The sequence below is a fragment of the Strigops habroptila genome, chromosome 4 (genome assembly GCF_004027225.2).
Source record: "Strigops habroptila isolate Jane chromosome 4, bStrHab1.2.pri, whole genome shotgun sequence".
Classification (NCBI taxonomy): domain Eukaryota; kingdom Metazoa; phylum Chordata; class Aves; order Psittaciformes; family Psittacidae; genus Strigops; species Strigops habroptila.
The window spans coordinates 52,349,193-52,376,827 of record NC_046358.1 but is presented as its reverse complement, the minus strand read 5'-3'; the positions used below and the strand labels follow the sequence as shown (position 1 = coordinate 52,376,827).

General features: G+C 41.1%; 1 protein-coding gene across 7 annotated transcripts in view; it reads right to left on the bottom strand.

The window, feature by feature from the left end:
• PTPN5 (protein tyrosine phosphatase non-receptor type 5) overlaps window positions 1-27,635 on the bottom strand; it is an 83,213-nt gene that overhangs the window by 31,350 nt on the left and 24,228 nt on the right. For 5 of the 7 annotated variants that reach the window (XM_030483419.1, XM_030483422.1, XM_030483424.1 and 2 more), the window contains exons 4-6: window positions 3,591-3,769; window positions 2,523-2,642; window positions 539-622 (exon numbers count right to left, since the gene is read on the bottom strand). In XM_030483419.1, coding sequence (XP_030339279.1) covers window positions 539-622; window positions 2,523-2,642; window positions 3,591-3,749 — 363 coding nt within the window. In that variant the 5' untranslated portion in view covers window positions 3,750-3,769. The remainder of the gene's footprint in view (window positions 1-538; window positions 623-2,522; window positions 2,643-3,590; window positions 3,770-27,635) is intronic. The other 2 variants (XM_030483423.1, XM_030483425.1) reach the window with 2 other exon arrangements.

Genomic DNA, 27,635 nt, shown 5'->3' with positions numbered 1-27,635 from the left:
CATAAGCTGCTTTTCAACTGGTATACCACCTAGTACATAAAGGCATCCTTGATGTAAAATACCCCTTCATGGTCCCTTCTAGGCAGCACATTGCTTAAAGCCCATGAGAGGAAGAGGGAAAATAAAGAAATCTGTTTTCATGGCCTACATCTACAAGGGCATTACACTTAAGTACACTGGTGCTCTGGAACAGCTCTTTCTGCCACGTAAGCCAATGGATGCTCTGCAGCAATTCATAAGGCAGCAATATTAGATGGTCCCGTTATTGGACCATATCCTTTCTATTTATCCCGTTTGTGGATGGAAAGCATAAAAACCATCAGTGTAATCCCCAATTCATCAAGAAATTGAGTAAGGGTAAGTGTAGCTGTGATTCTTTTACATAAAAGCAAGCAGCTAATTATATAGAAATAGCCCCCAAAAATGTTCTCTTACAATCAACTTGGGCATAACCTCAACAACTTTGGGTAAATTAGACATCTTATCAAAATTCACTGAGAAAGGCCATAAACATAGTTTGCACAGTATCATAACTTACCAGAGATCCTACAAATAGCAGTCCTAGAGAAGCTAAAGACAGCAGGATGTATGATACCACAATGCTCCCGATTCTAGTCAGGTCCTGTGAAACAACAGAATTGGCAATGATTCATAAAGTATTTAGGGGCACAGTATAGCATCTGCATGCATGTTCTGGGCAAACTGTGCATTCATTCTTGGATTTCCCGTGCAGGTTTAGCCATACCATACACTTGTCCATGGAAAAGACACCACCATCACCAGAAAAAATGCTAGGCTTTGGAAAAGACTGAAACTGAAACCACCGTTAAGCCCCAGCTTTTCAGAAGGTCTAAAAACCAGATTTCACTGTGAAGGCAAACAGGAAATCTGCTTCCTACCCTCATGCATTGCCAAAACTGACATCTGGATCCACGATTCCATTTCGCAGCCTGGACCAATGTTTCATTGCCACAGGCAGTGTAATTTTATACTATGGCAAACGGCTTTGAACAAAGTTTAGTACTGTTTCCGTGTTTGTGGGTCCTTACATAAAACCCAGCCACAAGGGACTTTCCTATGTTTTCTGCACATTCTGTGAAATACCATCAGGTTCATTCACAGCACTGGCAATGAAATTCCCTCTGATGTCTTAAGCATATTTAAGTAGTTTAGAGCTCAGCCTATTCTCAGTAGTAGGTGCAAAATTCAGTTCTAATGGGCTTCAGTGGGCAAGGAATTTTCCTGTTTCTGACCCACTAGTACAGCTAGCCAAAGAGAAATCCAGAATTAAAACCTTTCATTTGCTTATTTTAATGCCAGAACTGGAGTGGGGCTTTTGTGTTTTGTGTTTTTTACTTTATTGTTTTCAAGCCTAACTTTGAACAATAAATACTGCTATAATAAGAAGTCCTCAAAGAGATGCATGAACATCTGCACAGAGTCATACTTGGAGCGTTCTTGTGGTGAATTCTAAGAATCAGTTTCCTCCACGCTGAACACTTATTTTAAGTCAAAATCCTATATATCAGGGATTTTCTGCAAGGAACAATTTGTAAATAATTGACCCCTTATAAATAAGATACAGGCAATGTATCTTGAAAACTCTATGAATAGCCCTGATTATGCATAATAAATCCATCTGAGAAAGGGCAAAGAAAAAGTGCTTCTTTCAAATAAACAAAAGAGCAGGTGACATGCAGCTCAAACATTGGTAGAGAGAACACAGAAAACAGTCTCCATTGTACTTCAGCCACAAGAGGCACTGAGTCAGATTTCCTATTTGTACTGCATAGCCTTTGCTACAAAGACTATGTACAATGAATCCAACCAGTCTGATAACAAATATATTTCACCTGATTTTTGAAAGTAGCTGCTCACCATTTAATCAAGGTTCTGTCCACACCTGAGAAATTTGCACTGGGTATAATTACCCCAGTAATTTATCCAATGAATCATACTGGTATACATGCCATTATGTCATAGTGAGAAGCTAGGCGGTTTTACTGGGGTAGCTTTATAGGTATCGTTGAATCTGTACATCTAGTATACCTGAAATACTTTTACTGCACACAGATAATGCACACACTCAACAAAAATAGAATTTTGTGACTGAGTATCCTGTGATTTTGTACCCTTTATGTGGGTTGATCTGTTCTTCCAAAATGTAAGCTTCTATCCATCCTAATAAATTCAGTTCCAGCTCCCCCTTTACTGTGGACTAAACCTTAGTAGGCTGATTTCTTATTGCTTTGTTTCATTTGCAATCATTTGCACATCATAAAAAAACCCTGCTGTGCTGATCTGACATCATAGCCAAAAATTCAGCCCTGTATGTTGAAGATAAAATATGGACCTATTTTCAGAAAACTCTTTTCACTGTTTCAGGACACATATACAATGCAGCAACCACTATATTATATGAAGTACATGTGTATTATACTTTTAATAAGAAGAGATATTAGAAGCACCACCCAAGGTTACTGACATCAACTACATAATCAGAAAGGAGTACAGGGTCTTACCTCTCCTTGATCTGACAAAAACTGCTTAAATGGAGTAAGCAAGTAAGACAGCAGGTCGAATGCATTCTGAGCTGCTGGGATGGTCCCATAAGTGCTGTACCACAGCATCGTGCCGAGAAGCTGTGCAATCAATCAGAAAATATATAATGAGCATCTCTCATTATACAAACATTCATTTTCATTTCAAGACTGCATAATTAACTAATTTAGTTCTCTTTGATTTCACGTTGATAATAATTTTTGCTTTAAGAAGTCAGGTATTTTCTAGGCTGTAATGAACAAGAACAAAAAGACTGAAGGCTAAATGCTCAGCTACCATTAACTCCATACGTATCACTGAGTTAAGCAAGCTTACTCTAATCTACACAAGTAAAAGGACTACCCATGGTAGCCTGTACATTAGAAAAGCAACAGATTCCTCTGACTTCCAAGCTTTCAGTATTACTACTTTTTGATCTAAACTGGTAATTCAATGAACTTTGTATATTATTAGAAGACTAATAAGGCCTATCTCATCTATGCAAACCTCTCACAAATAGACATGTTCACATAGGCATCCCTATAAAAACACATACAGAGGGACATGCACACGTTGAAACATTTCATTTGAACCACTTAAAGTTGCTGCACATACTACACCACTACAAAAGCAATGATGCTATCTATATTTATCACCCTCACAGAGAGGTACACCCGCACCCTGACCATAAAGGGCATACTGCAATTTTAAAGGATATACCTCTCAACTGACTTGTTAACAAGATAGTTATTTACCCCCATACGTTTTCAGCTGCAGAATACAGATTTGTTGGGAGATGTGTCATTTGGCAAAGGAGGCATTTAGAGGGAGGCATTTAGAGAGAGGCAGGGAATAAACAGGATGGAAGTCTGGGACATGAAAAGGCAGGGGCTGTCTGCAAAGCAAGGCTGTAAGAGGTGGTCCCAGAAACAAGAGTACTGCAGCTGTGCCAGTTGCTCCACTTATAACGAACAAGGAGAAAACCTCCCAAGCCAACAAAACTTAAGAGAAGGGTCCTAGCATTTCAAAGCAACGACAAGCTGCCTTACCAGTATCTGTGAAAGGACAAACAGATACATGCTGTCTCCAGGCATTAATCCATTCCACCATGCAGCCCAACCAAGCGGTGCTGTTTTCTGGGAGGTTTTCAGGTACCGCTCCTTCCTGTTCAGCTGCCCTTGTCCTTCAGCTTTATCCATTGACTCCATAACAGCTGGATTGGAAAGACCTTCACGTGAAAACGACATATGCAGGGAATGAATAGCATGTAACCCTGCAGCCACCGCAGAGGCTGCAAGGGCTATTGTTTTGCTAGAGACGATGGTTACTTCTCAGTTCTGCATCAGTAAGCGCGGCTCAGGATTGCGAGCGTCACACTCTATTAGTGCAGCTGTATTCACCTGCCTTCGTCAGAAAAAAGTGAGTGTGGGTGGATAAATTATTTTTCCTTTCTTTCCGGAGGTGCAGATTCTGGGCTTTGTTGTTAATAAATTCACATTTACATCACTGCACCTTTTCGGTTTTACTTGTTAAAAGGAACCATCTGTGCTATTTCCTAGCTCCACATTCCCAGCTACATGGTGACAGAGAAAATGTTTTGTCCCTCACTGCCTCAATTCGTCTATTTTCACTTATTTGTCTGCTTTGTCTAATTTGATTATAAATTTCTGAGGTAGAGACTGTTTCATGCTATGTGCCTGAATAGAGCTCAAGGGCTCTGGGTTTTGGCTGAGTGTCCTAAGGCACTAATAAAATAGACTTTATTCTAACAACCTACTTCTTGGATGAATTCATACTCAAGTACTATTTAATAATGTTGTAATGCTATTCAATTCAGGGGAAATATGCACTGGAGTGGCTAGTCCCTCACTAACAGTATTTTGAACACAGTCTGTGTAGAGATAAATTAGTTTACAAGCTAAAAGGAGTGAAAAATCAAATCGGTTTCATGGAAGTACTGCTTATTTCCATCTTTCTACATGAACAAAGCCCCAAGGCTGGGCTGTCCTATGTACAACACCAGCCTTAAGCCTAAACCAGCCACCTGTGCTCCAGGGAATGGCCACGTCATTGGCCCTTCCATGGTCTGTTGAGGTTAGTTTCTACAAAATGCTCCTCTCCTCACATTTCTCTAAATGCCTCACAATAGTAACCCTAAGTCAGGTAAGCATCCATTAACTAGCCACAGCTCTCATGAGGCAAATGAAACATAGGATCCGTGTATCAGCTGAGGGTCTGGCCGTTGTTACAGTAAGGATTCATGAAAATATCCCATTATGATTTCTAAAATACACAGACGCGAGAGGGAATGTGAATGTGAGATGTTTATTCCCAACCTGTGATTGTTCTTCCTCCCCTCACTGAAACAGACCTTAGGACATCCACCCCTGTATCAAAGAACAAGGTGTTTGGGAAATGTTGATGGCTTCCTCTACAAGGTTCTCCATTCCCACAGCTGCCCAGGAACAAGAGGGTCATCACTGTGCAATGAGAAGGAAGAGCACCTGCAAGGTACTGCCGGGTACTCTCCCAGGAGCTCAGATTACTGGTTGCTCTTTTTCAAAATATCTACAGTCGGTTTATGAGGGGTAGCGGCCTCAGCAGGGTATGCTGGGTGTAACTGGCTATATGTAGCTATTTTCATTGTCGTTACACAGGTATTTCTCAGGAAACACAGAGAACGTGCATCTAGACATACACCTATATGTGTCATACCACAGGTATATGCTGAAATTAACTATTTGCCAGGAAGGACTCTGTACTTTTTGCATAAACACTATCAAAATTTCATAGTAAGTACATATTAAGGTCAATAAAACAGGAAAATATGGAACTAAAGAGGTAAAATCAGAAGTGTCAACAATCCAGCCTTTATTTCTCACAGGGATAAAACAACTCATCTTTAAACCTAGAAGACAACCGCTTGAAAACAGCACTTTTTAAAGAAACGCAGTTAGTTTCTAGAATATAGCTCAAGAAATCATGGGAGCTCTACCTTTTTGTCCTTCAGGCTCCAACTGATAATCTACAGTCCATGACAATGTCCCCCTTATCTCCTCCAAAAAACAGAGAAACCACATGCAGTCTTTGGTGTCCCTGGACACCGACCATATTATTAACACCTTGACTTCTGATACCATGAGCATGGAGCTGGACTCAAAGTTCTCCAGGAAGACAACACAGTGGACACATTAAGCAGCCACAGTTAAGCTGCCTAAATACTTTCAATGCTCACCTTTGTTTCCATTTTCTATAATGTGCTAAAACTAAGCAGTTAAAGCGGAAAATTTTCAAGCTTCCAAACTGCTCCATGTCTCGCTGGATTTGGACAGGAATTGAGGAGAAAGCCCTTGTTAGTGATTGCCATTTTTTTTCCTGCTATTTTTGTGGGATGCTTATGCTGTGTTTTGGAACAGGAATTTGAAATCTAGCAGGAACAGAATCTTGATGTCAGGAATTATTTTTGCCACCCATGCAAAAAGACACGCACCTGTGGCTGAGATATAAACCTTCAAAAGTATTTTTTAACATATAGTTTATTATGATTTGCTTCCTTAAGTCTCTAAATTTTCATTTTCACCAATCATGTTTTAAGTTCTACTTTTTCTTTATCTGTATTAAATAATGCATGTCTGTCCCTAAGAATGGCTAATGAACCTATTTACTGTTTTTCCAAAACCTAAGGACTTCCTTTCTTGGATACTCCTCCCAAAGTAAAGATAAAGTACACACAGAGCAGAACTAAAACATTCTGAGAAGACAACCAGAACCAGAAGCCAGGGAATGCAGATTTCAAGCTCAGCTTTCAGTTATTTTTAAGTCATAATATTTCATATTTCAGAAAGCCTTTTTTTTGTTGTTTTAAACTGACCAAAAGCACATTCACCTGCCTTATGCAGCACATAAACAGAATTTCTTTGTTTCATATCTATAACAGCCTGAAATTTTACAAGGTCACTTCTGTCTGGGTTGGAAACAGAATCCTGACACTAATATGGTGACGTGAAGGCCACTTAACCACATGCTTTCTGGAACAAAGACATCAAAGTTAGGGGACTGCTGAGTCTGTCACCATGGGGATCTATGCCTCTCCACACCCCAGAAGCCCAATTCCCACTATTCCAGTGTTGTCTAGCAACAGCTGTACAATCGTACAAGTCGCATTCTCCTTCTTATAACTGCCCTATATGAAGGACAACAGCCTATATCTACTTTCAATTACTTTCACTGCATAAGGTAGGGATCTTACCTATGGACCTAGGAGCCCAGGATTCCAGCTTTGCTGAATTGATATTGTTATCAACAGGTATTTTCACTAATATGGTAAAAGATAATGATTGCAAGAACTAAAACAATGGAGAACTGTCTGTATTCATATATACAGATGTACAGATCATGATTCAGGTGTTGGGTATACAAAGAAAGTGCCTTGAATTAAGGAAAGTCTTAAAATCACAAAAGATTAGATTTTAGCAAACATCATGATGCCCACCTAGGGTTCTGTATTGATTTAACTATCTCAGCTTTAAACAATACTTCAATTACCATTCACGCTTCATTGTGCAATCCTATATTCCTGTACTATTTGCCCTAATGGACCCTGGACTATTTCAGTGCACAGATTAGGCAATAAATGAGACACCAGTAAAGTTTTCTTGTGTCAAGGTCAGCATGAAGGTCTTGAGTCAGCTGACAAGGATGATTACATGCAGGAGGAGTGAATGAAGCCTCTCTGCAGCTAGTGATTTCACCGACAGTAAAATCTAACATCCATGTAATATCCTCATGAATTCCTGCATCATGAAGATTGGGATTCAAGTTACACAAGTACTTCCGCTTTGACACAGGACTATGCTTGCTAGAAAAACCCATTTGGCAGAAGAATTAAAAGGTCTGACATCTGTAGCAGCCACATGGCTTGTTAAAGCAACTTGAAATTTCAAAACACCACCATGACCTCAGCCTTGCTGTTTAGGGAAAGGAACTTTCTGGAACAAGCCAGTGATCCATTCATCCTATATACTTCCCTTAAACACAGCCACCAGTACAAGTTGCCAAAAATAAATGGCACAACACTTTGCTATGGAATAATCTATACAAGGAAACATCTTTGTCCACTCACAAGGTAACAGCTGACTTCCGTAATTCGGACAACCCCTGTGCCTCCATCTCTTTCTTTTCCTGACTTTATGTGGGTGCATAAAAGGCAGAAGAATGAAACAATGCCCATATACACTCTCAGAGAAACACATGCTTTGAGTATTAGACTTAACTGAAACACCAAAAGGCACTGTACTAGTGATAAGTAAAGTCAACAATGCCTCAGAGTAACAAATATGCCATGATCCAGTTAAATCGGGATGAGGAGCAATGCCCATAAACACAAGAAGTTTCACTTCAACATGAGGAAGAACTACTTTGCACTGCGGGTGGCAGAGCACTGGAACAGGCTGCCCGGGGAGGTTGTGGAGTCTCCCTCTTTGGAGACATTCAAAACGCACCTGGACACATTCCTGTGTAACCTGGTCCTGCCTGGGCAGGGGGGTCAGACGAGATGATCTCCAGAGGCCCCTTCCAACCCTAGCGACTCTGTGATTCTGAAATGCTGCTGTGGGCGAGGCATCAGCAGCTCTCTAACTCAACTGATTCATACTTCGAGCTTCCAGAAAAAACCAAACCAAAACCACGTCCGCAGGACCATGAATCCTGGCTGTATTTCCTAATGAAGTTAGCACTTTAAAAGGAACCTGTGTCCTCTTTTGTGCACGGGTGGCAATGCCCAAGGAGTTGACACAGCTCTGTTGGCAGACTTAAGTTAACAATGTATTACTGAGATGAAAAAGAGACTGGTTCCTTACCAAAAGGAAACAAAATGTATCCCAGCAATGAAAATACAGTACTCATACAGCTATTAGACTTTTCCTTACATTCATCACACTGTGTCTGTGGGAATTATGCTTCTGGGGAATTGAGTGGTACTGCCTTTTCACTGGGAAATACATATTTTTTTAATGGTGGCTGCTTCTTCATTCATGGTGGAATCCCTGAGCTCTGTGGAACTACCTGACAGACACACAAGATAGGAGGGAAAAAACAGGCCTCTCCTGTTCCGCCAACTCTCAAGCTGCAGCAGTCAACACACCACAGCAGCTCAGCTGTGTTGTCTCCACATTTTTATGTTTGCGGAGATCCATATCCCTCTGAACCTTACTATATCTTTATGATAGCTGTGCATGGCATACAGCTTTGCAAAGTATGAACATACCAGCAACGCTTCACATCCATCAAGATTACCCACACTTCACACCAGAGATATCAAAAAGCAATTGCCTACTGAAATCACTGTCACTGATTTCCATCTAAACGCCAGGGAGACCTGCTGTTGATTAGAGAAGAGTAGATGAATGTATACTACTGATAGGGGGTTGCAAATCAACTGCTTATTTTCACGCACATCAAAAAACTGCATATGCAGGATAGCCCTGGCATTGTATTTCATGCATCTGGTCAAGACCTTGTTAAATCTGCAGGTCATAAGACACATTAATTGCATCAAAGCTGAAGGAGTGCCTAAGAGTGCACATGAATGAGAGGTAGGTTGTGCTGGACGGTAAAAAGACAGCTCATCTAATTAAAGAACGGAGCTTTAGGAGAAAGGTACTGGCTAAGATGACATTCTCTCTTTTGCTTGCCACTGCAACATGAGAAGAATGGAAACAAAATAATTATCTTTTGGACTAAGAGCCAATCTTTCTTTTGCACCTCAGTGGTATGAGAGGAGTGGGCTAGAGGAAGGGGACCTTTCATACTTGCAAGGCAAACACAACCTGACTATTTACACTTACTCTCTCTGCAGGAAACCAACTGGTGGGTCACCATTCTACAACTCGGAAACTTTCCCTGACCGTTGTAATTGAGTACTCTCAGATACTAAGGAACTAAGCATGATGACAGAAGCTGCATCATTACTGTTTACAGAGGGATACAATTCACCACCTAGAAAAGTCTGTTTTTTCTTGACACCCTCTGCACTCCCAACTCATCTGACAAGTTATGTTAAAAATTACACTCAGATCTAATGAGCTGTGTTGAAAGCTGGGAATGCTATTTCCAACACTTGCTGTTTTCTTAAGAATGCATCTTGTTCTTTCTGGCTCCTCCAGTCATGGCACAGCAGTGATTACTTCTGCTCTACTTGATCCCTGACCTGCTCTGTTTATAAGAGTTTGATACATTTACCTTTTCCAAATGGATGAATAAACCACTGACTGGGAAGAGAGTATCTCATCCCTAAAAGCACCCAGATTAAGAGCTGCAAAGAAAAACATTCCCCAATGCACCCTACAGCTACCTACTACTGCATGACTGGAGATAGAAGGGATTTACAACAATGTAATCGCCTCCATACTTCCAAATCCACTCTGGAAAAAGTCCAAGTTTTAGCTGCCAAGATCTTGTGGTTGCTAGATCTTGCATTTGTAATGCACAACCACATAGAGAGCTACTTCAGAAGATACCAGCCAGCTTAATTCAAACATTAGCAACAACCCAGACAGATCCACATATCCCACTAAGTTGACCACTAAACACTGTACCAAAGCAATTCTAAAAATCACTCTGGCACCTAACCGTAAGGCAGTTAAATTATCTAGTGGTCTTTTGTAGGACAGCAAACTGTAACTGCAGCCTTAATTCTCCTCTGTGTAACAGAGCTTAAAGAAGAAATAAGCCTGACGTAGCACCAACCCAATTAAGAGGTCCAAGCAACTGTAACTACCATCTCCAACATATTACAGAGCAATGGAAAACTCTTCACCAAGACTCGGCCTACATACCAGCAACTTGGTTGTCAGTCTCCCATGTTACTCATTCTGAGATGAACTTCAGCTTACAATTTCTAATGTTTTCAGTTTGCACTAAGTGTGTCTATCCTGGACCATAAGAATTAGCTGGGCCAAGCTACAGGTATTCATAGCTGTGTGAGGAACAAACAAAATTTCTAAGACTCAGGGATTCCATTTGGGAAAGCTGGATATTTTTGCTAAAATGATCACTGAAAGTTGCCAAGAATATTGGTGTTTAATGCACTCCGATTCCTGCGTTGATACACCTATCAAGGAATTCAGCTGCCCAGGAGCTTTCAAGTGACACTGTTTTAGGCTCTCTGAACATTCAAGAGAACACCACCCCGTGCCTTTAAGGTGGTTTGGAGTGTTGGAGGTTTTTGCACGTTAGCGACATCAGCTGAAAGGGAAAAACTTCATCTGAAAGCTCAAACTCTGGAACACAAGTCTGGAAAATTCAGTGACAACGATGCACACTACAATTTTAAAACCGAGCTTGTAGTAAGTATAACCATATAAAATATAAAAATGCCTACCTGCTGTTACTTAGTCTGCAAAGAAAAATCTGCTTCAGTCCTACCTTCTGAGAGAAAAATACAGAACCTGATAATAAAATACCACTTCTTGAATCATTACAAAACTGCTTAGAAAGACACTGCAATGGCCCGTCCCTAATACTGAGTGAGAAACAGGTTAATTTATGATTATCTGGCAGAGGACAGCCCACAGATATTAATTTTCCTTTGCACTTGCTTGTCCATCAGTGTTAGTTAGCATGCTTATAGCCAGCAGCCTCATCCTAAGAAAGGCAAGCTTTTTCTGTGGCGTTCTTGAAAGGGCAGTGCAGAGAGGGAAATGGATGTCATCTACTAGTCAAGGAAAGCACTGGAGACTTGCACTTCTCAAGTTCCGCTGGTAGAGGCTGTCTACTGCTTAAGCCAAGCTCTGATTACCAAAATGGAAAGATGCATCAAGAAAGCAAGCAAGCAAGGAGGAAAGTCATGCAGAGAATCCGTGAGCAAGCCAGGCAGCAAACCAAGGTCTACGTGTTTCTAGTCCTTCTCCTCTTCAACTGGCAACATTTTTATAAAACTTGGAGAGGAAACTTTCCTCTCTACTTGAATTAAGTTCTCCTGAAAAGAATATGCAACCTCTTCTCCCTACTGGTGGGCTGCACAGCTCCATCCATAAATGGCCTATTCTCATCTCTGAGGGAACTCTGGCACACTCTCCTTGCCGGAGTGTGCAAGGAAAATAGGTGCCTTTCCACTCAGCAGCTCCCTACTGAACTGCTGAGTCACACATTTTCTCTGCATTCATTTTCACACTACTCCTACTCAGTCCACCTGCCACTTCATCTGGGATGGGTGGGAGGAGAGAAAGAGGTGAAGTCAGAAAAAACGTTCATGTTCACCCAAGTCCATTATTACAGTGCTGCAGGGTCATATAAAAAAGCAAGTCTGCAAGCTGCTAGAGAGGGACGGAGAAGAGAAGATTCCAAGACAAACTGCCTCCCCCTCTTACTCAACAAGAAGAGACTGGCCATCAAACAAGCTGCAAACTTTTATCTGATTCTCAGTCACTGAGGTGATGTGCTTGCTGTTATGTTCTGCAAATTTCAGGTTTCAGATCAGAGGTTTTCCCTCTTTTCTGTGGCTTAGAGGAGCTTTCAAGATGCTACCAACAGGTACTGTGTAGTAATTGACTGGGTGCCACAGGAAAGTACCACAATGATAAGGACCAATATCATCTGGACAGATGCAGTTCCTAAGGGCATCTCCAGCTGAGTTGCTGCAGTGGAAACGTCCACCAACCCCAACTTTCACCATTCCAGATCGAGAAAAAATCATAGCCATTTTCTTGCAGCTTTCATAAAACCCAACCAAAACACAAGCCAACATCTTGTACTATCTATTAAATTCTTATATAGAAAAGAGACTCAGGTATCAGTGGTGGGATACTTGTTTAGCATGCTTACAAAGGGTCCAGATTGCTCTTAAGTTAGCCTGTACATACAGAAACATACGTTTCATTAAATTACAAGGTAGTATTTTTTTTTTTTCTGTAATTAGATTTCTGGACAGTACAATTTATAGGTCATGACAAGAATAAATGCCATGAGGCATCGTATTTTATGAAATCAGTGTCTGAAAAAGCGCTTCTGAAACCGACTTTCAGACTAAAGCAGGACAACTGTGATTAATTTTCAGACTAATTCTTAACCTATTGCTACTGTCAGTATTCAGTAGAAAAACTGAGGGCTTATTAGGAACTAAGTAAGGATTTTGTTTTATTAAGCAGAATTAGCAATTCTAAAAGTAAGCCTGCTTTATCCTGTGAGAAGGAGTCTGTTCTTAGGTAATGTTCACCCTTGCTTCTCAGTAACTCTTCTGGTGCAAATCTGTTTGCTTGAAAATGTGCTTGTGCTCTACAGGCCTGGAGTGCAAAGACTCTGGTCTTGAAAGAGTTTGATGAGATCACATTAACATGTCACATTAATATAACTTCCACTCCCCACCCTCTAGAGTGGCTCATCATCATGTTGCTCAAGAAATAGTTCATGAAAGAATATAACTGTGGGGGAAAATAAATATGGAAAAGATGTAAGCAAAACTCAAAGTCTTCTCAAATTTCCCTGGCTCCATACAGTTTTTCGTTCCAAATAATCAAAAGAATTTGCAAAACATAATTTTACAAGACAGGACTCCAGCCTATGAAGTCATCCCTGAAGAGAGAAGGATGCAGCCTGCCACCAGAGGCTTTGTTTCACTGAAGAGACTGGGAGACTTCACTCGACCTGCCGTCAAACCCTTCCTTCCTGGAAGAAACCAGATGCTCCAGGCAGCGCTCCCCCTAGACCTGAAGCCCTGCACAGTGCTACTGACTACTTCACATACCTAGCCCATCTAGTAGCAGAGAAAGTAACTCAGACAATCATCTCACCAAATCTCTAGTCCATAATAATTCACATGAAACAGAGTTGCAAGGGCAAAGCAGCTGTTCACATTAAAGAAAGAATGTAAACCCCACAGGTTGAGGTAAGAACAGTCCAATAACTAAAGTATAATACAAAAGGCAATAGTTGGCTGACACCATTCTAAATCAGGTATAAGCCTCACTTACATGAGAGGGAGAAGAAAACAAAATCATTAGGCTCTCCGTTCTAGAAAGACAGGCCTCCCAGCTCAGCAAAGATGAACTGCTAGGAGCCATCAGAAGCAGCAAGGGACTGTCAGAAAAACAACCATATGGGAAGCATAAGAGCTACCATACCATCTGTTGGGGTCCGGTTCTCCTCCAATACTCACTATAAACTGCTGTGTCTCTAGTAATAACGGGGGAGTTGCTCTTAATTTCCAATGCGAGATTAGTTATGCTCTTGTCCACATCTAAATAGTACTCCCACTACTAAATCAAATACACAAGAGGTTTATTCTTCATGGCTCTACTAATGCTTATGGATCTTAAACACAAGATGTGTTGTTAGGCACTGCCCTTTTTCTTTTTCTCTGGTGAAACATGTCCAGTTAAAGGATATGCTATTTCTCATGGCAGCTACAGCCCCTAGAGCAGCGTTTGCTTCAAAACAAAATATTAAATATGGTATCAAATTACAGCTCTTAAGTGAATGGAGACCCTCAGCGGGCAGAGACAGCGAATGTTAACTTCTATCACACCCACACATAATTACCATTTGCCATCTTTCAATCAGGGCTCTATTCAAAGCTTCTTTTGTTTGTTATTTTTATAAGGCTTTTTCCTTGTTTCCTATTAAACCCCATAGAAAAGGTCCATCTCATTACAGCTTAACAATGAAATGCCTCTTTTTTTTTTTTTTTTTTTTTTTTTTTTTTTTTTAATAAAGAGCACTTATTTTTGGTTACGCTGTTTTCTTCAGGGAAAGTTTTCCAGTGTCTGGTGTTAATTCTGGAAGTGCCTTGAGCTTTTGTAAACATACTGCAAGTTGACTTTCAGTGGAGTTAGCTGCCCCAAATGATTCCCAGGCTGCAAACTCCCTTTAACACTGAAAATGGAAACCCACAAAGCAGCTCTGTAATTCCACAGTTAAAGAGATATGGTTTTGACTGCTCATGAATCAGCTCTGCACAGACAACATAGCCAGGGAGGACTGTCAACAGCTCAATGATGCAGATGCACAGGGTTGAACTGTCTTCTTGAAAGAGGATAACCAACTCTCCCTCCCAAACCCAAATTATACTTTTTGTGCCTTTAGCCTGTAACTACAGGATATACGTAAACATGCCTGAAGTCATAATCAAAAAATAGCAGCAATAATTTAAAACCCATCAAATGGCCTCAGTGATACAAGAGTGAATCTGATAATTAAAAGCAACAAGCACATTCTGGTTTCATGCACTTTTGAAAGTATTTACTATTCATACTACTACCATCTCAATTGCTGTTAGCATACTTGAAAAAAGCATATTTCTTCTCATAAATTAATAACTTCTACAGCTCCAATACCAATACCATTATGTGTTTCTAATTTCTCTTCAGTGACTTACCAGCCTGGTGTCCTGTAGGTATTAAATGTGGTTTCTGCTCTGGTGAATGAGAGGGTTTGCACCCTAAAGCAAACGGGTGATATGCTGGCTTCCTGCCAGGTTCAAATGTGAATGTTTTGATGTCACTCATTTGGGGACAGCCTGCTTTACTAAGTGACTAAAATCTTATGCCCTGGAGCCTTCACCAAAAACATTTCGGAAAGCCACTATCACATTCAACATTTATTTCAAAGACATTCTCCTTCCTGAGCAAAGTAAATTATATCAAGACCAGTCTCAACAACCATCTTCAGCCACAAACCTGACACATGCCTCAAAAGTATTATCCCAAGTATAAGCATTTTGCTTTCTTTTATGTATTTAAAAGGCTATACTTGCACTGCTTGACTGCCTCGAAAAGCAATGGCATCAATTCAGATGCTGTAACTTAGGCTCCAGAGTAAGCACTTGTATATATAAGGGTGTGGACATCTCGAAGCAGGATGACCATGCTCAATTTTCTCTCAGTACTGAAGTGCTACTTCCACCCAGGGCTACTCCAGTATGGGCCCAAATGCAAAGCCTGCACAACTAAATATCATTGCTTTCAGTTCAGTGCTCTGTTACCTCTAACTGCAGTCCCCTCATGTTAGAGGCATGCTTAAATTATTAAAATGTGGTAAGTGTAACTGTCTCAATCTCTCCTTCTCCCAAGCTAACCACATAGCAGCACAAAAATGAACAGTGCATGTAGAAGGTAACAGTCCACTTTGTTTCCTTAGATGTAGTCTACATGCGTTCCTGTACAGTGCTCATCAACAAAAGTTACACAGCCTTAAGCAGTGAACTAAAAAAATACAACAGCTTGCCTTCTCATCCTTTTCCCAGTGAGGGAAGATGCACAGAGCAATGTTTTGTCTAGATAGATAAGCAGACATGCACAAGTTGTTATGGATCTATGTCAAAGAAGGTGAGATAAAAAAAGCACACACTGATGATGAGCTTTGCAATTATTCTGGGAGGATTTTGCATCACTCGCCTGCAGTCATGAGCTTCACTCTACAAAACAGCCCCAAGAAACAAACCTCTCATGGACGCATGCATCTCAAGGCTCCACTTGATCTGAGGTGACTGTACCTCATGCCACACATCCTTATGCTGAATTACCTAGCAAAAGGTGACGTGGAGACACCATTTCTGGATCCTGCATTAGCATAGCACTTCCAGCTCCAGGGCCAGCTTGGTATTAGCTGGCCTAGGGATTTTCATTCTGTACTCCAGCAAACAGCACAGAAATGTTCTTTGATACCTTAGACTGAGGCCATTACGGAGAGGACTTGAATATGATCTGATGTTAATGGAAGCAAGTGGCAGGTATGCTGCATTTGTAGGAGGCATTCCTGCCAAGGAGGCACACTTTAAACTTCCTATTGCAACAGGTATAAATAGTCTCACAGTATCTTCTATTCTGAGGATGAAAAGAAAGCAAGTTATTTTACTGCCTCATCTATGCCACACAAATTGTGGCTGTTCAAAAACATTGTTTTCTTAGGCCTTGATGAAAGCATTTCTTCCTTCTCAGGAGCTCCTGATTTTCTAATCTACAATTCAGGTCACCACAAAGGCAAGAAACATATCCTTATGGACTCCTAGTAGTTCTACTGTTCAGTCTCCATGCTGAAACACTACTGTGTATGTAAGCTACTTTGAAATACAGGTAGTCAATTCGCTTCCATTGCATGTTTCTTATGAACTGTGGGTGACAGAATATGTCAATTGGAAGTAAAATTTCAACTACACAGCTATATTCCTGCTATGCTATCCAGAACACTTCATCTGCATTAACAGGAAATGCCAAGTTTCTTCCCACAGAGGTATACACTTGACTTCAATACGAAGAAGTTAAACCTGCACTGAATAATCCTGTAAATCTCGTTCTTAGCTTCTAAGGACCAACGCAGTACTTTCCAACCCACCCCACCTGTCTTCCTCCACAGAGACCAGATTCTAGCAGAGGATCTTTTTCGTTGCACCCCTCAACTCCCAGCAATAACTATACCCTTTTTCCTGAAGATAGCATTAATTATGCTGGGAAGATCTTAAGCAGAATGGACAAGAGCTACGTTTTATGCATGGCTCAGATAGAAGCACTGTCATCTACTTCAGATATGCTGAGCAAAGACAAAAAGACAAATCAAGAAAATACCTAGTCCTAATTTTGGGGGATAATTATAACATTATAGTCCATCCTTTCATTCTCTACAGATCTTGGAATGGTCTTACCAACTGAAAAGACATAGCATCACTGAACCCATACATGCATTCAATACGAACAGCACTTCAGCAGCATGCAGAAAAACCTCAAGAACAAAGGAAGCTTCACCTAAGAGCTGTTGCACAAGCATTTTCCCCTATAGAAAATAGCACAGGCTCTTCAATGTCCTGGCAAAGGATATTCAGAACCTGCCAGTACCAGTGAGCACACAGTGTGCTAAAAGGGGCCATTTTGAAAGCTCCTGCATGAACATGACAAAGAAAAATGACCTATTCTGAAAAAGCTTTCTGTATTTATCTTTGTCTCCCACTGAAGGCATATGAAATGGAAGGCATTTAGTGTCTTTCAGGAGTGCCATCTCTCTTTGTGAAAGCCTGCAAAATTGGTAAGATGAAACTTTTACCTATTTCAGCAGGAATGTACCTGTGTGGGGAGTTGGGACCAAGTCTTGCAGCCTCACCACCTCCCCTCCAATTCCTGGCCTCAGAAGAGACTTTTTTTTATGTATGGGGAAGACGAAGGTGTTCAAATAGCTAAAGACTTTGCAAAGTAGCAACTTTGGACTGTCATTTGAAGGCAAGTCTCTTTGGACTGTCATTTGAAGGTCAGTCTCCAACATGCACTATTTACCTGCCTACTGTCAAACAACTGCTGGAGTAGAAAGGAGTTTTAACAGAATATGTTAATTAAATCTGGAACGTTAATAGGTTTTTCATAACACTCTGGCATTGTATCTACGAAAAGCAATGAAAAAATGGTTCTATTTAAAAGTGGTAATAGCTGTAGTCTTTGAACATATGCTTAATGAATAAATCTGTTAGGAAAAAAGGCCCGTGTGTATTGAAGGGGGGTAGCATGTTTGTTCTCACTTAAAGTGTGCCATGATGGCAATGAGCAACAGCAAATGGCCTCTATTGTCAGGACTAAATAAAATTCCATTTGGCCATTTAGTTTCAGGTGAAATTGCTTTTTTCTTTTAAATAACACATTCTTTTAGCTAAGCATTCATGCTCTCTGGTAGGTGCAAAGAACCACAATATAGTAATATCCAGGCAGCTTGCTACCACAGCATGGGGTGCAGCACACAAGAAGCCAGATAGACCACAGTGAAGAGGCATTCAGATCTCATGGTGAGAACAGTCTAACAACCCAGTGCTAGCATGTGTTGCAGTGGTGGGGGCAATTTCAGGGGTGAAATTATATAGAATACAAAGCAGCACAAAACCTGAACAGAATAGACTATGAAAAGCTTAGATGACAACCAAAAAGCTATGACAGAAAATAAGAAGAAACTCAACCTACTGGGTTTCCATTTCCATGAGAGGGTGGATGAATCTAATAAGCAAATAGATTTCTTCGTGAAATTAAAATGTCAATTCTTTACACTGGGAATTAAGTATGGAAAATGCCCACAATTAAGCCACAGCTGGCTGGATATTTTTAAAGGAAGCTTAATAGACATTGCTCAAATACACCCCAAAAAAAGTCAAATGCATCAATATTTACTCAACTCCTCTTCTGTTCTCCCAAAAGCTCTTCTCACTGAGTGCCAGAATCTCTCATTTCTCCACTAAATCTGAGAGATTAAGGTCCTCAGTTCCACTCTGAATGCTCTAAAGGAAGGCTCCCCAAGACAGACTTCCCTTCCTGTTCTTTCCTTCAATAACATGCCTGCATATGGCTCTTTTTTGCAACATAGCCAGATCTGAAATGGAAGGCACATTTTGTGGTGAAAGGACCATGGGGAACTCTAGGCTGCATTTAGCCAGATTTCCTAGTGCAACACACTGCAGCTGGAAATCTAACAACCAGGTGAGACCATGCCATGGTCACCCCTGCTTTGACAGCTCTTCTTAGGCAGCAGGGTTGGGAGACTGCTCCTCACTGCTTTTGGACAGTTGAGCATGACTCAATGCCTTCTCTCCATCAGTTTTGCTGACTTCTCAGTCCTTGCAGTCCCTTCTCTTTCCTTTAAGAACTTTTCTCTGTGAACATGCAGAGCAGATCCAGATTAACAAAGATCAGAGATCATGAGTGGGTGGAAAGATATAAAATGCACAAAGATAAAGCAAGTCTCAGGTTCCCAAGACTTCTTTTCTGAGAGAGAACTGTGATACAATGAAGAAAACATTCCATCATTAAAACCTCTAATTCTTGGGGATGGTATTCCCCTCCTACTCTCTTCTTAACGCTACCTTTACTGAAATATTTTTCTCATTGAGGTTTCTTGCATTTTCCCATGGTGACAGAGATGTCAGCAGCAGGCATAAGGAAAGCATGAAACCTCAAACTGAAAACTGGTAAGGCAGAGGTCTAGAAAGCAAACCTCAAGTAGAGGTTTGAGACACCGTGACAACAGGCATTAGACTTCTACAGGGTGGTTTGCTTCAGCTATAATAAGTTTAAGACTTCTGCAGACACATGTCAGCAAGGTTCTGTTCTCAAAAATTACTAGCATTTTCACCAGGCTGATTTTCAGCTTATTTCAGCAGGTAGTTGTGATTATTTAGCCCACTAATCACTCAGTTCACCAACCCAAATAGTGACCAGGAAGCATGCACAAAATTTGATATGTAACAACGTGCCAAATTCAAAACACTGTACCATTTTGGATCCCACATCGCTGAAACAGGCCTTTTGGTATTTTTCATCTCTAAAAAAATATCTCTTGTATGACATTAAACCAGGGCCTGCAAAATCACTCTCATCAGGTAACAAGATAAAAGTTAAGCTAGACAATGGACTAGCAGCAACAAGCAGAGAAGGGGGAAGATAAAATACAGATGACAAAAGTGACAAAAGAATGTGTGAGTTTGTTTGAGAATAATGGAAATGGGAATATCTGATGAAAGAAGAAAAATAAATACAAGGCCATAGAAGAGAAGCCCACAGGAGGAGGAGGAGGAATGTGAAAGCCTGGCAGAAGGACTGAGTGGAGACTAAAAACAGCATCTGGCAGTAGCTCAAATCAAACACAGCACCATATGCAAGAAGTGCGGTACACTGAAAACTTCTGCAGGATTAAGTAACCTCAGAGTCTTTCCTCCCTCTCTAGAATACCTTGCTTTAAACTCTAATGAAGGAAAAAAAAAAAATCTAGTAAAACTTCTCTGTGATTGCCATTTCCCAGTTGCCATTGTGAGTTCCATTTTCAAAAGTGGCTTAAAAATATGGAGTCCGTTTCACACTGAAAGACAGTGAGACAATACTGCACAGTTGCTTTTGAAACAGACTGGCATGCTTTTCAAACTGCTGCCTACCATATGCTTTTACTTCCTTTAATTGTGCCTGTGAATAAAACACACATTTGTCAGTCACAATTAAGGAAACATGTTGCAGTTGTTAGAACATCAAATACTACAGACTGGGCAGTCTGAGGAGCCCTGGTCCTCATGGGGGACTCCAGCCACCCCAACATTTGTTGGAGGGACAACATAGCAGGGCACAAGCAAACAAGAAGGTTCCTGGAATGCGTTGATGATAACTTCCTTCTTCAAGAGACAGAGGAACCAACGAGGAGAGAAGCTATGCTGGACCTTGTTCTCATCAACAGGGAGGGGCTGGTAGGGAATGTGAAGCTCAAGGGCAGTCTTGGCTGAAGTGACCACAAAATGATGAAGTTCAAGATCCTCAGGGCAGCAAGGGGGTGTGCTGCAAGCTCACTACCCTGGCTTTCAGGAGAGACAACTTCAGCCTTTTGAGGCATCTGTGTGGTAGGGTACCATGGGAAAAAGCCCTGGAGGGAACAGGGGCCCAAGAAAACTGGTTAATATTCACAGATCACCTCCTCCAGGCTCAGCACTGATGCATCCTGACAAAGAGAAAGTCAGGCAAGAACATCATGCAGGAGGCCTGCGCGGATGAATAAGGAGCTCCTGAACAAACTCCAACGCAAAAAGAAAGCCTACAGAGGATGGAAGCAAGGACAGGTATCCTGGGAGGAATATAGAGAAATTGTCTGAGGAGCCAGGGATCAGGTTAGGAAAGCTAAAGCCCTCATAGAGTTAAATCTGGTCAGGTACATTAAAGGCAATAAGAAAATCACTTATAAGTACATTGGGGATAAAATAAAACAAGGGAAAATGTGGGCAGTCTCCAGCAGGAAATGCGAGACCTGGTTACCTGGGACATGGAGAAGGCTGAGGTACTAAATGACTTTTTTGCCTCCGTCTTCACCAGCAAGAGCTCTACCTACACCACCCAAGTCACAGAAGGCAAAGGCAGGAACTGGGAGAACTAAGAACTGCCTGTTGTAGGAAATCAGGTTTGAGACCATCTAAAGAACCTGGAAGTGCACAAGTCCATGGACCTGATAAGATACATCCATGGGTCCTGAGGGAAATGGCAGATGAAGTTGCCAAGCCATTATCCATCATATTTAAGAAGTTGTGGCAGTCCAGTGGAAGGTGAAATATAACTCCCATTTTTAAAAATGGAAAAAAGGAAGACCCAGGGAATTACAGGGCCATCAGTCTCACCTCGGTGCCCAGCAAGATCATGGCGCAGATCCTCCTGGAAACAAAGCTAAGGTATACGGAAAACAGAGAGGTGATGGGTGACAGCCAACACGGCTTCACCAAGGGAAAATCATGCCTGACAAATTTGGTGGCCTTCTACAATGGGGTTACTGCACTGGTGGGTATGGGAAGAGTGGCCGATGTCATCTACCTGGACTTGTGCAAAGCATATGACACCATCCCGAACAACATCCTTGTCTCTAAACTGGAGAAGCATGGATTTGATGGGTGGACCACTCAGTGGATAAGGAATTGACTGGATGATCACACTCAAAGAGTTATGGTCAACAGCCTGATGTCCAAGTGGAGACCAGTGACGAATGGCATTCCTCAGGGGTAGGTACTGGGACCTGCGCTGTTTAACATCTCTGTCTGCAACATGGACAGTGAGGTTGAGCACACCCTCAGCAAGTTTGCCAATGACATCAACTGCGTGGTGCAGTTGATGCCATCCAGAGGGACCTTGCCAGGCTTGAGCAGTGGGCCCAAGTGAACCTTGTGAAGTTCAACAAGGCTAAGTCCTCCACCTGGGTGGGGCAATCCCAAACACAAATACAGACTGGGTGGAGAATGGATTTAGAGTAGCCCTTAGGAGAACACCACCTTTGGGGTATTAGTGGGCAAGAAGCTCAACATGACCCGTCAGTGTATACCTGCAGCCCAGAAAGCCAACTGCATCAAAAGGATTGTGACCAGCAAGCCTAGGGAGGTGATTCTGTCCCTCCGCTCAGCTCTCATGACTCATCTGCTGGAGTACTGTGCTCAGCTCTGGGGCTCCCCATATAAGAAGGACGTGGCCCTGTTGGAGTGAGTCCAGAGGAGGGCCATGAAGATGATCAGAGGGCTGGAGCACCTCTCCTGTGAAGGAGATAGTTGGACTTGTTCAGCCTGGAGAAAAGAAGGCTCAGGGGAGACCTCCGAGCAGCCTTCCAGTACCTAAAGGGGGCCTACAAGAAAGCTGGAGAGGGACTTTTTATAAGGGCATGTAGATACAGGACATGGGATAATGGCTTTAAGCTTGAAGAGGGTAGATTTAGATTAGATATTAGGAAGAAGTTCTTCACTGTGAGGATGCTGAGGCACAGGAAGAGGTTGCCCAGAGAAGCTGTGGCTGCTCCATCCCTGGCAGTGTTCAAGGCCAGGCTGGATGGCGCTTGGAGCAACCCAGTCTAGCGGAAGGTGTCCCTGCCCGTGGCAGGGGGGTTGGAATTAAGACGACCATTAAGGTCTCTTTCAACGCAAACCATTCTATGATTCTATGATATAACTGTCAGAAAAGTCCTGAATAATCCTTGGAGGAGAGTGATAGCCCGGATATACTATTTTGCTGCCTGTGTAGTAGCGGAGATACAGTAGAATGTACTCTTACCTTGGACTTAGGATCCCAGTCTTCATAGGGACTACCAGAAACTGTTATAAAAAACAAACTCCATGATCCACCTTTGAAATACAGCTTCCTACTTGGCCTAGCACTCCTGCACCAGATCATATTAAGTATGCCCCAACGTGCTGTCAGGATATGCTTGTGATTCCAGATAAATCTTTAAAGTTCTCAAGTGACATTCTCGTATTAAGGTCCAAAGTCTGAATCCAGAACAAATAACTGGTAAGGTCAAATGAATACATGAGCCCAAACTCAGGTGCATTCCACTTCATTTGGTTATTTTTAAATTGCAAGCATTATCAAGCAAAAAAGAGACAGCTTCATCTTATAAATTTGGGAAAAAAAAATCTAAATGACTCTGCACTGCAATTGGAAACGGACTGTTTATCTGGGAAAGAAAGAGGCAGCGTAGAATGCATCCAGAGGAACACATATGTACATCCTTGCTGAAATCAAGAAAAAAAATTGGTTGCTGGAGAAGCAGTAGCACAGTGGTTAGAATACCCTGCTGTGGAAACCCAAATCACAAGCTGGAGCTTTGCACTAAAACACTGTGCTAGATCAGCCTGTGATATCTTTCGCTTGGGCTGCTAGGTTGAAAAATGACAACACACACCACTACAAACTGCTGCCTGCAGAAACATGTGTGCTCTAATGCAGTTGATGTGGCCTGCTAGGCATTTTGAAGTTCAAACCTTTGTAGCAATTCATAATTTGAAATGCATACTCCACTAATACCAAACTGTCAGCACTGGTAGAGACCAGCCAGCTTCAGTTTCCTAGAGTGACATGATGAATGGCAATCTCTTCATGCTGACCTAGGAAGTCACTTAGTGACACAGAGACCCAGGGATCTACCAGCAAATGGATTCTGCTGTGTTTTCATGCAGAATGTCTGGTGACCAAAGGATTCCAACTTCCACTGAAACTTCAGTGGAAAACAAATAATCAGTTCCTTAAATGGCTCATAAAATCCCAGTCTGAATAACAGAGTAGTATATTTCGCATGAGACAAAAAGATACCTTTGATATCCTGACTGCTGTGCTGGGCTAATGGAGCTGGCAGAGGAATAAACATACACTGGGGGACAGCAACAACAGGTTCAACTCTGTAACTTACAAATGCCAGTTATATCCCTTACTTGGTATGAAGCAAGAAAACAATTTTATGCACAGCATAGGAGGAGAGGGAAGAGCATCAAGTCAACTCACTTGCCACCTGTCCATCTTGAGAAAGAATCAAGTCCAAGAAGAATTAAAAAAAGCCCCAAACACTAAGAACTTGTCCAGCCATAAAGGTATGCCACACAGAAAAAAACATCTTCCAAACATTACTTTCCCACTGATTGTTTTTCCTTTAAGATCTTGACAAAGTATTGTTATGAGTATTTACCCATGTTACCCATATAGCATATAACACATGGTAGATACAAATTACCCATGTATTTAATCCACTGGTAAATACTAAGTTTTCCAACCTTGGTTATATTTCTTTTGATTTTCCTTGTTGTTGCAATTGACATTTTCACCACTTTTACCTAGTGTGCTGCAAATGCCACTTCTTCATGATTTGTAATGGAACAGGAAGAAAAACAACCTTACAAGAAAATGGGTGGGATTTTTTTCATGGCAAAGTCATAGTGGCTTTTTTCATGGTTCTATTTGCATTCCACATGCAAACATATGGTTAGCTAAGCTCTGCTTATGTTACTATACAAACATTTCATACACACAAATCTCTTTCTGAATCAAGCATTCATTAGAAATGCCAACTACTGTTTATAAATACTATAGTGAAATCATGGAATGTCCATGTAAAGGAAGCTCAATGTTAAATGAACAGTCTCTCAACTTGTATTTGTCAAACCATTAAGTAAAGAAAATAATCTCTTCTTCCTTCCACTACGTTCTCAGGGAAGCGTTCTTTCCACTGAGGGTATATTGCTATATTTTATTTCTCAAACAGCAGCAGTATACACCACACAGAGCCAGACTAAGGCTTTCTTATTCACTTCACTCTTTTTGCGAGACATCTCCCCAAAGTCATCAGGATTATTTGTGCAACACCATCAAATGAAGCAGGGATTACAATCTGGCCCACAAACGAAAAAAACAAACAATGACACCCATGTATTGCAGATAATAATACCTTTTTTAAAGTAAAGTTCTTTGAAGGCAAACTGCCTTACATAATTCTGAAAGAAACTTTACTAAAGCAATAAGGACTGTAGAACTAAAACTGGCACATGGTAATTTACCAAATAGATACTTGTCAAAAAGAACGGACTGATTTTTAATTTAACTCTTTGTTGTAATCAGGCTCCCTGTAGATGCAGTGTACCTTGGCACTGCAAACTCCCTCATGTTCGTAATCTCTGATTCTTAGATGCTGTTCAGAGATGGACCGAGATTTTCATCAGTTTAATTTTCTACAGTGCTTTTGTGTACAGACTGCAGAAAAAACTTGCTTTAACAAAGATTTAACTGAAAGACTTCAACATCAAACTGTCAACCCAAGCGCACACTCCTTCAGAAATAGCACGTTAATTTTGCTCATCCCCACAGACTCATGTGACCTCTTTTATCTGTATCTTGGTTTCCACTGCACCACAGCAGCTCATGGCTATGTCACACAGCTACAGCAAAACTTTTCAAGCCTCTGGGAACACCAGTGAGTTTTATTTCAGTCTGCACACTTTTTGCTTCATATGCTACACTGGATGCAAGTACATGCAAAATCTTACGAGGCAGTTCTGTGAAATAAATAGCCTGCTGGTTACTTCAATCTATCCCTTTTCTTTGGCTGGCACAAACACATCCTAACAGCTTCCCAAGGCATTTTTCAGAATTTGAAAGCGAACACTGGTTTAACAATCTACCCTAACCAAGTAAGGCATTAGAAGTTTCTCATTAGCTCACACACCCTGCAATGAAAATGGTAATATCTGCTTTGTACTCATGGCTTAACTTAAGCACTAAAACACTGGAAACCTTCGGCCACATTCTACATAGCATTTTCTGCAATATTGAAGTTTATCAGCGCATTTGAGGCACATAACGATACCCTTTTCTTAGCCAAATTTGAGACAAGGGCCAGTCTACAGTCTGTGACAATGCCTGGATGATGACTTTTACTTCAAACATTTATTGGAGCATCTTTTGTCAACTTTAAAGACATAAATTTGCATTTCATACATCATTTCTTGACCCTTTCCTCAAGTTAGCATCATTAGTACTCTAACATTGGTCTTTGCCTCTTGTGCCAAAACTAGTCTGTTGAGCCACCTCAGACTGAGGTCTTTCCAGGGTAAATTTTCAGCAAGCACACTTGCCAGAGGCAGCCTACGAAAACAGACTGTCTTCCATGATATTTTACCAATGCTTCCATGCTGATACTACTATGTTAAAATGAAGGCAAGTGTATGACCTTCAGCTCACATTCAGCTGAAAAGCTTTACCACAAGTCTTTTTCTTGGAACTATTCCACTTTGATGTCACACGATAAATGATTGCCGATCTTTTCTTCCTCCCCTCCCACATCAGGTTTTCCCAGGCTAAGCTTTTCTGCAAGGCAGAACTACCCACGCAATAAAAACAAAACTGTTTGAAAAACTTCCCTTTGTATTGCCCACATATAAAATTAAGCGAGTATCGCTGCTGAATTAAAGATCTTTTTGACAAACAACCTGCAAGCTATGTACATGAACACACGATACTTTGGCCAAGCAGAATTCAATAGAGATGAGGAGAAGCAACCAAAGAGGGGAACACTTTTCTTAGGGCAGTGTCAAAGCCTAAGTGAAAACACAAGGAGAAGTAGTAGTCCCATACAAAATGGGGGGGAGGTAGGAAGGGGAAGAAAAAAAAAAAAACCCAAAAAACCCCAAAAAACAAAAAAACCCAAACAAACAAAAAAAAAAAAGCATTACTCTGACACAACCATTCACACATTTCCCCCCAAAGCAGCCATAGCGGTGGACAGAAAATAGAGTGAAATGCGAGAGACCTCTGAACATGTTCAGTATCCATAAGAATCATATACTGGATTCATAGCACATATATATATATATTTTAAAACTACCCAGTAAAAATAGGATGTGTGTGTTTCTGTATTGGTGACTGGATCAAATTCACTCCTGGTTTAACTCCATACTTTTAACTACATTTTACTACAAATTTCAGTGCAGGGATAAATTTGATAAACTCTGCAAAATTATTTCTAAATTCATTATATTGTATAACCAGCTGAATGGCATTTACATCTTGCTTTGAAATTAATATATGACTGTAAAGATCAGGTAATATACAATATTATGCTTTTACTTATGCCAAACTATCAAGAGTAAGTGCTTTGAGGCAAAAAGTGTATGTTTGCCATTTACTGCATGTCTGTACATGTCCTAACATTAAAAGGCTTCAAATCACCTGGCACACCTCACACCGCCTCAGTATAAAAGTAAACAATCTTGATGTTTTATGGCCTAGGCTTACAAGGGCCTCAAAGAATCTGGACAAGACTGTGTAACACAAAGGCTGTAAGTAACACTAGCATGAGTCTCTGAGCTTATA